The sequence below is a fragment of the Armigeres subalbatus genome, chromosome 2 (assembly GCF_024139115.2).
Source record: "Armigeres subalbatus isolate Guangzhou_Male chromosome 2, GZ_Asu_2, whole genome shotgun sequence".
Taxonomy (NCBI): Eukaryota; Metazoa; Arthropoda; class Insecta; order Diptera; family Culicidae; genus Armigeres; species Armigeres subalbatus.
The window spans coordinates 268,171,064-268,183,694 of NC_085140.1; the positions used below are offsets into that span (position 1 = coordinate 268,171,064).

Below are 12,631 nucleotides of genomic sequence, written 5' to 3' on the forward strand. Positions count from 1 at the left end.
AGACCGTGAAGAGACGGAGGAACTGTACCGCGCTAATAACGCACGAAAGTTCTATGAGAAGTTAAAGCTTTCACGTAAGGGCCACGTGTCACAGCCCGATATGTGTAAGGACATAAACGGGAACCTTCTTACAAACGAGCGTGAGGTGATCCAAAGGTGGCGGCAGCACTACGAAGAGCACCTGAATGGCGATATGGTAGACAACGGTGGCAGTATGGTAATGAACCTAGGAGCACGCGCGCAGGACATGCGACTTCCGGCTCCGAATCTCCAGGAAATCCAGGAGGAGATCGGCCGGCTGAGAAACAACAAAGCCCCTGGAGTTGACCAACTACCAGGAGAGCTGTTTAAACACGGTGGTGAGGCACTAGCTAGAGCGCTGCACTGGGTGATTACCAAGGTTTGGGAGGATGAGGTTCTGCCGCAGGAGTGGATGGAAGGTGTCGTGTGTCCCATCTACAAAAAACTACAAAAAGGGCGATAAGCTGGATTGTAGCAACTACCGCGCAATCACATTGCTGAACGCCGCCTACAAGGTACTCTCCCAAATTTTAAGCCGCCGACTAACACCAATTGCAAGAGAGTTCGTGGGGCAGTACCAGGCGGGATTTATGGGTGAACGCTCTACCACAGACCAGGTGTTCGCCATACGTCAGGTATTGCAGAAATGCCGCGAATACAACGTGCCCACACATCATCTATTTATCGACTTCAAAACCGCATATGATACAATCGATCGGGACCAGCTATGGCAGCTAATGCAAGAAAACGGATTTCCGGATAAACTGATACGGTTGATCATGGCGACGATGGATCGGGTGATTTGCGTAGTTCGAGTTTCAGGGGCATTCTCGAGTCCCTTCAAAACGCGTAGAGGGTTACGGCAAGGTGATGGTCTTTCGTGTCTGCTATTCAACATCGCTTTGGAGGGAGTAATACGAAGGGCAGGGATTGACACGAGTGGTATGATTTTCACGAAGTCCGTCCAGTTATTTGGTTTCGCCGACGACATTGATATCATGGCACGTAACTTTGAGAGGATGGAGGATGCCTACATCAGACTGAAAAGCGAAGCTAAACGGATTGGACTAGTCATCAATACGTCGAAGACGAAGTACATGATAGGAAGAGGCTCAAGAGAGGCCAATGTAAGCCACCCACCACGAGTTTCTATCGGTGGTGACGAAATCGAGGTGGTAGAAGAATTTGTGTACTTGGGCTCACTTGTGACCGCCAATAACGATACCAGCAGAGAAATTCGGAGGCGCATAGTGGCTGGAAATCGTACGTACTTTGGACTCCGTAAGACGCTCCGATCGAATAGAGTTCGCCGCCGTACCAAACTGACTATCTACAAAACGCTTATAAGACCGGTAGTTCTCTACGGACACGAAACCTGGACGATGCTCGTGGAGGACCAACGCGCACTGGGAGTTTTTGAAAGGAAAGTGTTGCGTACCATCTATGGTGAGGTGCAGATGGCGGACGGTACGTGGAGGAGGCGAATGAACCACGAATTGCATCAGCTGTTGGGAGAACCATCCATCGTTCACACCGCGAAAATCGGAAGACTGCGTTGGGCACGTAGCTAGAATGTCGGACAGTAATCCGGTGAAAATGGTTCTCGACAACGATCCGACGGGAACAAGAAGGCGAGGTGCACAGCGGGCAAGGTGGATCGATCAGGTGGAGGACGATTTGCGGACCCTCCGCTGACTGCGTGGTTGGCGAAGTGCAGCCATGGACCGAGCTGAATGGAGAAGACTTTTATGTGCAGCACAGGCCACTCCGGCCTTAATCTGATAATAAATAAATAAAATCTTGACGACCGACTGGCAAATAGCTTACACAACCTCGCTTGATCAGTACCGTTGCTGATGAGGAATGTGTATAGCCGCCAGACATTCTAAATACTCACGCTCCTCTAATGTGGACGTGTACAATACACATGTGGAAGTATTGGCTTGAGAAATGGATTGCGAGTGATTTGACTATGCGTCCAATTTGGGAATCTCGAGCTCGTTCAGTAGCCGCTAGGTTGCGAAGGCCGACGGAGGTCCTTCGTAGCTTAGTTGGTTAAAGCACCAGTCTAGCGTACTGTAGGGTCATGGGTTCGAGTCCCATCGAAGGGAAAGTGGTTACCTCCAATACATTTTCCAAATCAATATCTTCCACATAACGTACATATTCACATATGAGTTTTCATAACATTGTATAACATAACAACGTCCAAGTCGGGTGGTTTAATCCCCGGAAATAGGCAATTACCTTTGATTGAAATAAAATCTTTCGATGGATTTTAGAGATTTTATTATTAATCGAATCGTCAAAAAATAAAGGCGCTATTAACATTTAAAATCTTACATGATTTCTTGACGGTCCTCAATTTTCAAATATTATACAAATCGTATCTCAGCCTACCCCTTAAACGCAGTTTACATAAAAAAATGGGAAATGTTGGTCTAGAGTTGTCCTTAAACATAAACCTGTTTATGCATTTTAAGGGATTACAATGAAAATTTGACGAATAATTGTGTCCATCAGTGTAGTAGGCTTTGAAGAATTATTAGCAAGGGTATTCCCCTTGTTAATGGTCAATCACTCGTTGCTTACACGAACAAGCCCAGCACCTAAAGCACGTTTTCATAAATGCTACTCTTTTGCTTCGACCGTGGTCATTGCTTTGGTTCTATTGTTCTACTTTTTGTGCGAATCACCGAACAAAAGTAGAGCGCAAGAACCAACCGCACCAGACGGCGGTCGTAATGAAACTCTAAAAAAGAATTGGAATTTTCAATGTCTTACGTTGATAATCAATAGTTCCAATGGGCTTAAAAAATTGTTGGAGTTTTTCCGATTCGATTGAAAATAAAATCTCGAAAATCCATCGAAAGATAAAGGAGCTAGGGGAAAAGACGGCTTTGGCAGGTTTTGTTCTATTATTGGCAGGGAGGTTTTTGTCGACCGAATTTTATGAAATTTGGCCACAACATTCTTTGATATGCAAAGAATGTTTGGGCCAAATTTGAGCATAATCAGTCATAAAAACCCCCTGCCAATAATAAAACAAAACCTGCCAAAGCCGTCATTCCCCCTATTAGCGTTTGAAATCTCCCATAATTTTATGAGGGTTTCGAATTTGGGAATTTTCATTTATCACTCTGTATCAGAGTCTTCTCCTTTTGATGTTCAAGATGTGTGCATAATGAATCTTTCAATTCGTGCATTTGAAATAAAAGCTTTAACTAGAAATAACACTTAATTACCAAGATGGTCGAATCGTTTTTCTGTTGGACATCACTTTACAAAAAAAAAACTTTGTCTATCTTAAACAGGCTACTTTTAGTCTCATATAGCAGCTACTGTTTATTTATCAATAAATTTTTAAATGCAGGATATGCAGTTTTGATATCTATTTTCGGATGACCAAGAATACTCTTTTGGCTATTAAACTCGTATTCAGCAAACTTTCCATCCAGTGCCCTCGAATAGCAATTCAGTGCACCTTGGTGCATCCATCACCTTTGAGTCGTAGAATTATTGGAACAGAGCCGCATTATGTGGCATCTAACGGCTCAGTATGGTGGCGGGAGGATTTCTGAACTTTGCTGTAAGGATCTCGAGTTTGATCTAATTCCCAGCAAAGTGACTCAATTCGCTATCCATGGCATCCATGGCGACACGGAAGGGACACTGGCACTGATACATGTGGCCTTCCATGGCAAACGGCAGTTGATATCCGTGCCGAGGGGGAGGTGCATGCGGTCTGATTGACGTATGGCTCAGCTTGATAGGATCACCGTCTTCTACAGATGCCTCATGCACACGATGGGCAGGATAGCGCCTTTGACTAGTGGAGATTTTCTTCGAATGAAAAAGTATGAATGCAAAGCCAGAGTTGAAATTAATATTTTGAACTTTTCTTCCTTTGTGTGGAAATGGAAGGTTTTTCCTTTTCTTTTTTTTTTTTCGTTTCCCACATTCCAAGGAATACCGATAGGTTATATATTCATACAGCAATCTAAAGTTAGTGTTGGAAGTCGCAGAACGAGTTATGTTATTGCAAATCCAGCACAATTTCTATGCGAGGCTTTTTTTCATCTTCATGGTTTTGGTAAGTCATTGCCGCTGATTTTCGATTAATACAATCGATTTTATTTGACGAGAAAGCCACAATCAACGCTAGATGAATCAATTCTGAACTTTTATCCTCCAACCGGCAGTTTTTAGTGATCCAAGCTTTTGCAAAAGTAAAAGAGAACTATATAGAAGAAGGATTATGTGGCACTTTGTGTGGAGGAAAATTATTGTTTCTTTGAGCATACTATCATAGGGGGATCATATCATGATCTGCTGATAAAATATTTGACTGAAAGAGATTATATTTCCATTATCGTAGGATTTCAGACCTATTTCGGATTGAGCGCATTCAGAAGAAATTAAATTGTGCAAAATGGTTGTGTATATTATATTCCTACATCAAGGCTTGTAAAGTACATTCAACTGCAGTTATCACATTCACAGCTTAAAGCTATCCATAATTTACTAAAAAAAAGTAAGTAAGTGCACTTGTTTTCCGTTTGTCACAACGCTATTCCTTGTACTGTTTCATGGTTGACTATAGTTAAATTCTTTGTGGAATACACCTAAAAGCATCTAGTCGGTCCCTATAATAGTAACTATTCACTGAAATACATCACAATGTGTGTCTATTTCGTTTTACCTAGCATTTCCGTCGCCAAAACCTCAATATTACAACTAGATTAAAAAAAACTGTACAAATTTTACGCTTTATTCTAATTCTGAATTGGCAACAATACAGCAAGTCGCTTCCCGAATTGGCCCATTGGAATCAACCACATCGCAGCTTCCGTTTCAGCGACCAAAATCCTATAACCTTAATAGCGATGAATTGCACCACCAACATCACCACGTTGAAGATGTAGTTCTGGGGTGTCATACCGAGATCCTTTAAAATCGTTGACGCTTTTCTGTAAAATAGATGAGTGAAAAAAAGGTATTTAAAAAATGAAAAATCATTATCTTATCTTCTTCTTCTATATACATAAAAATGAATTTCTGTCTGTCGGAACCTTATAGACTCCGAAACTACTGAACCGATCGGCGTGAAAATTTGTATGCAGAGGTTTTTGGGGTCGGAGAAGGTTCTTAAGATGGTTCGAGACCCCTTCCTCCTTTGGAAAGGGGGGCTCTCATACAAATGAAACACCAATTTCTTCATAACTCGAGAATTAACAATTAATTATAATTAATTATAATTATAATTATTAGATAATAAATCAATTTTAGGCGAAACAAAGTTCGTCGGGTCTGCTAGTATATGAATAAAAATGAGTTTACATTTCCTTTGAGGCAATATAACTCACGAACGGATGGACCGATTAGCAAGATTTTCTCACTAGTCGATTTGCCTTGGGATCAGCTGTGCACTCTAACTTTCACCCACTCAATGACTGAGTAAAATTGTATTGCCATCTCTTTTCTTCCCACGGAAATTTTACTCAATTTCCGTCAAAAGCAAGATTACTCATAGTTTTGAGTTGTCCTGCTTTTGACGGAAATTGAGTAAAATTTCCGTGGGATAGAAAGAGAGAGCAATACAATTTTACTCAGTCACTGAATAGGTGAAAGTTAGCGTGTGTACGTATGGATATATGAATATAGAAGATTTCGCTGGGAAAGTTGAAAATCATCAAGCTCGAACTAAGACTGTGAACTATTCCGCCAATTCGTTTAACTTTTAGTTAAAATTTGACAATTTGATGGTTATTTTCCCATCTTGGTTAAAATTTTCTTTTTCTTCTTTGCGGGGTGGCAAGGAGACTGACGTTTCCAGTCTATACTGCTAAGGGATGTCAAGTCATGAAGCTTATAGCTTAGGGCAGCGGTTCTCAACCTTTTTCTTGAAGGGTACTCCTTCGAGCTTTTGCATTAATTGAGGTACCCTCTATGTTTTTTTTTGCTGTAAATGAAATTAACTGTAGCTTCATTTGCTTTGAAACTTCCCATTTCAAATTAAGTTCATACATCAAGCTTCCTACAGAACTTATATGACTATTGGAGGCTTCCGAGCCTCTTGGAAGTAGGATTCCGCGCCTCTTTCGAAAGAACCTTCCGAGTCTCTTGAAAGGCTGTTTTCGAGCCACTTAAAGGGAAGCTTCCGAGCATCTTAAAAGGACGCTTCTGAGCTGCTTGAAAGTATGCTTCCAAGTCTCTTCTATAAAGAATTCCGAGCCCCTTTAAGAGAGGGTTCCGAGCCTCTTGAAAGAAAGATTCTGAACCCCTTCAATGGAGGCTTCCGAACATCTTAAAGGTAGGCTTCCGAATCTCTTGGAAGGAAGCTTTCGAGCCTCTTGAAAAAACTTTACGAGCCATTTTATGGAAGGCTTCCAAGTCACTTGAAAGGAGGCTTCTCAGTATCTTGAATAGACGCTTTTGAGCCTCTTGAAAATACGCATCCAAGCCTCTTTGAAAAAGAATTCCAAGCATCTAGATTTGAGGTTTTCGAGGCTTCCAAGCCTCTTGAAAAAAGTCTTCCAAGCCTATTGAATGGCGGCTTATGAGCCTCCTAAATGGCGGCTTTTTAGCCACTTAAAAGGAGGCATTGGAGTATCTTGAATGGACGCTTCCAAGCCTCTTGAATGAAAAAAACCGAGCCTCCTAAAGGGAGGCTTCAAGCCTTTTGAAAAAGGCTTCCGAAAAACTCGAAAGGAGGCTGCCGAGTCTCTTGAAAAGAGCCTTCCGAGCCTTTCGAAAAAAAAGTTTTCCGAACCAAGATTCTTAAAGGAAGGCTTCGAACCTTTTGAAAGAAGGAAGCTTCCGAGCCTCTTGGAAGAAGCCTTCCGAGCTTTTTTAAGAGTCTTCCAAGCCTTTTGAATAAAAAGATGCTTCCAAACCAGGTTTCTCAGCCCCTTGAAAGAAGGCTTTCGAGCCACTTGAAATGAGACTTCTAAGTGTCTTGAAAGGACGCTTCTGAGGCTTTCGAGAATACGGTTCCAAGCCAGCTGCTCGCTATTTAGACCTTCACAGAGAACAATCTCATTGAAGGCGCGCCCCTTATCAATCTTTCCTTGAGAAAACATAACAGTAATAATGTTATTTGGCCGGAACCCTAGCCACGTCCCCTTCCCTTCCTTCTAGAATATCACGAGTAAAGCTACAAGCCCGGGGCTTAGCTCTGTCTACAAACCCACTTCTAGCTAAAGAATTTGTTCAGTAACAAGAATTTTCGTTTTTTCCAAACTAATTGCTTGAAAAGTTACTTCCGTTGCTTCAAACGGAGGAATTTCGAGTCTTTTAACCATCCTAGCTCGAAATATAGATTATGCTAGGGCTCGGTTTGGTTTTAAGAATGCCTTCCGAGCCCCTTGAAAATATCCTTCCGAGGCTTTTAAAAGAAGCAGAAAAAACAAAAGGCTATAAAACAAAGCATAAAAGAAGGTTTCCGGGCCTCTTGAAAGATAGTTTCCGAACCTCTTAAAATGAGGCTTCCGGGTCACTTGAAAGGAGTCCTCCGAGCTACTTGGAAGGAGGCTTCCGAGAAGCGTAGAAGGATGCTTCCAATTCTACTGTTGCAGAGGTTTTTTTTTTAATTTGTTCAGTCTAAGTCTGGCCCTTTTGATCTTTTCTCTCACAGACCTTCATCCAATGTACTGGTTGTAGAGGGCAGGATTCAATAGGCCATGATTTACTGATAGCCTTGCATATTATGCACAAGACAAAGTTTTGAAATAAAAAAATACAAAATTATCAAAACTGTATCATTAAGTTTTGATTAAAATTGTAATTCATCCGCCATTATGCATTTTTGTGCGAGGTACCCCCTGGGCCCGGCGAAGGTACCGCTACGGTACATGTACCCCTGGGGGTACCTTCACTGGTCCTAGGGGGTACCTCGGACAAAAATGCATAATGGCGGACGTATTACAATTTCAATCAAAACTCATTGATAAAGTTTTGATAATTGTGATAATCCTAATTGAATTCTGCCTTCCACAATCAGCACCATGTATGAAGGGCTGCGGAACAAAAGATCAAACGAACAAAACATCAAATGAACAAAATGATTTTTTTTTCACTAAAGCTCGATTGCTTCGTTGCAACAGGATTAGAAGCATCCTTCTACGCTTCTCGGAAGCCTTATTCCAAGCAGCTTGAAGGTCTCCTTTCAAGAGGCTCGTAAGCCTCCTTTCAAGAGGCTCGGAAGCCTCCTGGGCTCTTCAGAAGCCTCCTTTCAAGTGGTTAGGTTGCCTCCTTTCAAGAGGCTCTGAAGGCTCCTTTCAAAAGGCTCGGAAGTCGCTTTCAAGAGGCTCAAAACCCTCCTTCCAAAAGTCTCGGAAGCCTCCTTTCTAGAGGCTCAGAAACCCTCTTTTAAGAGGCTCGGAAGCCTTCTTTCAAGAAGTTCAAAAGCCTTCTTTTCTTAAGGCTCAAAAGTCTCCTTTCAAGAGGCTCGGAAGCCTTCTTTGAAGAGGCTCGGAAGCCTTCTTCTAAGAGGCTTGGAAGCCTCCTTTCAAGAGGCTCAAAGTTTCTTTTCAAGAGGCTCAGAAGCCGCCTTTCAAGAGGCTCAGATACCTCCTTTCAAGAAGCTCAGAAGCCTCCTTTCAAGAGGGTCAGAAGCCTCTTTTTAAGAGGCTCAGAAGCCTCCTTTCAAGAGGTTCCGAAGCCTCCTTCAAAGAGGCTCAGAAACCTCCTTTCAAGAGGCTCAGAAGCCTCCTTTCAAGAGGCTCAGAAGCCTCCTTTCAAGAGACTCAGAAGCCTCCTTTCAAGAGGTTCAGAAGCCTCCTTTTAAGAGGCTCAGCAGCCTCCTTTCAAGAGGCTCAAAATCCTCTTTTCATTAGGCTCTGAAGCCTTTTTCCAAGAGGCTCGGAAATCTCCTTTTGAGAGGCTAGGAAACCTCTTTTCGAGAGGTTCGGAAGCCTCCTTCCAAGAGGTTAGGTTGCCTCCTTTCCTATCTACAAGAGGCTCAGAAGCCTATAATCAAGAGGCGCGGAAACCGACTTTAGTAGGAATTCAAAAGCTGAAAGGAGCTTCCCTTCAAAGGGCTCGGAATTACTTTTTCAAGAGGATTGGAAGCCTATTTTCGAAAGGGGGTACCTCAATTAATGCAAACGTTCGAAGGGGTACCACTCAAGAAAAAGGTTGAGAACCGCTGGTTTAGGGGATTACCATCGCCATGTTATTAATCGATCGCGATTTCTTTTTACAATCCTCCCATTTTTTTTTGTTAATTTGGATGTAATTTGATTATGCACAAGTCATTCAAAGATTGTATGGAAATTACTGTGAAAATCAACCCTTTTTTGAAATACCGTTCCGTGAGGTGGCCCATGAACTATTTATATAAAATCAACACATTGACTACATAGAATACTTATTAAGCTGGAAGGAAGTTGTTGTTGCGAAGCGATTTGTCTTTTGAAAGCAAAGTCATGAAGAAAACAAAAATGCTCATTAGGGATATTAATGTTATTCTTTCACGTGTTAAATTGAATTTTCTACGATTCAACTTTTAACTTTTCTTGCAAGCATCAAATCGTTTCGCAACAAAGACGACCTGTTTCCTTACAAAATTTCTCTATTACCGATGTACTCATATGTTTTTAGAGCTTGGTGGAAAGCGTTGGGGAACGGTTTTGCATAAATATTACTGTTTTCATAGCAATTTTCATACAAACTTATTAAAATGGCAATCGTTTAAGTATTGCTTAAGCTGAACATTGTAACTTTCTATCTCTTATAAAACAAAAGATATTCAAATACATATTATGATTTTTACAAGTTTTGCCTTTCTCGTATACTAAGTATACGGTAAAGGCTATATGATCGCTCCAAAAACAAACTTTTTATAGAAGGCCCGGAGACCCATAGTGTTATATACCAATCGACTCAGTTCGACGAATTGAGGTGATGTCTGTGTGTGTGTGTGTGTGTGTGTGTGTGTGTGTGTGTGTGTGTGTGTGTGTGTGCGCAAAACTACTAAAAAAATGTCACTCATTTTTCGGGCACTTACCCTCAACCGATTTGCTCGCAACAAGTTGCATTCGACGCAGAATCCTGTCCCATTGTTTCCTATTTGAAATTGGCCAGATCGGACTATGGGATTGAAAGTTATGGCCAAAATACAAATTCATACGAAAAAATCGCGTAAAAAATGTCACTCATTTTTTGGGCACTTATCCTCAACCGATTTGCTTGCAACAAGTTGCATTCGACGCAGAATCCTGTCCCATTGTTTCCTATTTGAAATTGGCCAGATCGGACTATGGGATCAGAAGTTATGGCCAAAATACAAATTCATACGAAAAAATCGCGTAAAAAATGTCACTCATTTTTCGGGCACTTATCTTCAACCGATTTGCTCGCAACAAGTTGCATTCGACGCAGAATCCTGTCTCATTGTTTCCTATTTGAAATTGGCCACATCGGACTATGGGATCGAAAATTATGGCCAAAATACAAATCCATACGAAAAAATCGCGTTAAAAATTTCACTCATTTTTCGGGCACATATCCTCAACCGATTTGCTTGCAACAAGTTGCATTAGACGCAGAATCCTGTCCCATTGTTTCCTATTTGAAATTGGCCAGATCGGACTATGGGATCAGAAGTTATGGCCAAAATACAAATTCATACGAAAAAATCGCGTAAAAAATGTCACTCATTTTTCGGGCACTTACCCTCAACCGATTTGCTCGCAACAAGTTGCATTCGACGCAGGATCCTGTCCCATTGTTTCCTATTTGAAATTGGCCAGATCGGACTATGGGATCAGAAGTTATGGCCAAAATACAAATTCATACGAAAAAATCGCGTAAAAAATGTCACTCATTTTTCGGGCACTTACCCTCAACCGCTTTGCTCGCAACAAGTTGCATTCGACGCAGAATCCTGTCCCATTGTTTCCTATTTGAAATTGGTCAGATCGGACTATGGGATCAGAAGTTATGGCCAAAATACAAATTCATACGAAAAAATTGCGTAAAAAATGTCACTCATTTTTCGGGCACTTACCCTCAACCGATTTGCTCGCAACAAGTTGCATTCGACGCAGAATCCTGTCCCATTGTTTCCTATTTGAAATTGGCCAGATCGGACTATGGGATCGAAAGTTATGGCCAAAATACAAATTCATACAAAAAAATCGCGTAAAAAATGTCACTCATTTTTCGGGCACATATCCTTAACCGATTTGCTCACAACAAGTTGCATTCGACGCAGAATGTTTCATATTTTCTTATTGAAAATTGGCCAGATCGGACTATGGGCTTAGATGTTATGGTCAAATTACTATTTATTGTGAAAAAGAGTTCGAAAAAGTCTAGCTCACTTTTTTAGCACTTAGACTTCATCTATTGACGCTCGCAACAGATTGCATTCGACGCAGAATCTTGTCCCATTGTTTTCTATTGAAAATTGGCTAAATCGGACTATGGGATCGGAAATTATGGCTGAAACACCATTTTTGCCTTTTTCTACGAAAAGGCTGTATGTTCGCTCCAAAACGGGAGATCGAAGTATGCTGTCTGTGCGAATACACGCAACAGTTTTTGCTCCCGTCATTTTTTTCTTTGGAAATTTTGAGCTCCTGAAAAAATAGAAATCTAATTCCGGCTTGTGCAGATACAAGCGTGATAGAGCGAAAAACGGAATAACGGAAAGAAGCAGGTAGGATCAGGATCAGAACCTTCAGATCGTTGAATGCCATCGAGTTTACCATCAAGTTTGGATGAATCAGAAAAGGAAGGCCACGCTATGCGTCGAAAGCACATGCAAGTTCGGGATAGAAGCCAACTCCTGGAGCCATCCACTTCATCGAAGATACATCTGGTGAATGCGGCCGTACCTCAGGGCCGTACTAAGAGAAATAGAGAAAGTATTTGAATTAGCGCGTTCATCCAAAGCGACATCGTTGGAACGGAAACGGAGATTTGGTGAGATTTTTCCGATTTACTTAATAGTTTTCACCAAAAGAGTTGCTACGCTTGGAAGTGGAAGTTTGATGTTTTATTGTGTGACTTTCTCAGTCTAGTTTAGTCAAAACGATCGTTTTGACTGAATTGGACTGGGAGGGCCATTCAGTGAAGCATAATTTTCACCTTTCTCGTACAAAGTGATTAGATAGACAGGTAGCCTCACTCCTCGTGAAAATTTTCACTGGATTGGTCCCGAGTTTTTTGAATGGGCCGGAGTTTTGATTTTTTCAGCTGAAATTCTGTCGCTCCCGCACCTTTGGAATTATGTATACGGAGACAGAACTCGTTGACATAATGTATAAGTTTGCCTTGAAGTGCGCGTAGGTTCGGTCGAAGTTCTGCGTTTCTCGTTTTACATAACACCGGGCTAGCATTGTGTGAGAAAATTGATAGATTGTGCTTCATTAGCGCGCCTCGGTTTGGTCGAAGAAGCGCGATCCTCAGTACGCAGAAGCCAGAAGCATTGTGTTAGTTTTTCACTTCGTCGCAGGACCAGAAAGGTAGAACAGTTTATAAATTTATTAATGGGCGTTTATATAAAACGCAGAACGGTCTAGAAATCACGTAATTTTTGTTCTGTTTTGTACGATTAATAGTTCAAATCATGAAATGCGCGATAGGACGTGTTTGTTAAAAA

The 12,631-nt window shown here is 41.5% G+C and overlaps 1 protein-coding gene across 3 annotated transcripts in view; it reads right to left on the reverse strand.

The window, feature by feature from the left end:
* Positions 1 to 4,444: 4,444 nt before the first annotated feature.
* LOC134212202 (ATP-binding cassette sub-family G member 1) overlaps positions 4,445 to 12,631 on the reverse strand; it is a 220,071-nt gene continuing 211,884 nt past the window's right edge. For all 3 annotated transcript variants that reach the window (XM_062689850.1, XM_062689848.1, XM_062689847.1), the window contains one exon: positions 4,445 to 4,991. In XM_062689850.1, coding sequence (XP_062545834.1) covers positions 4,853 to 4,991 — 139 coding nt within the window. In that variant the 3' untranslated portion in view covers positions 4,445 to 4,852. The remainder of the gene's footprint in view (positions 4,992 to 12,631) is intronic.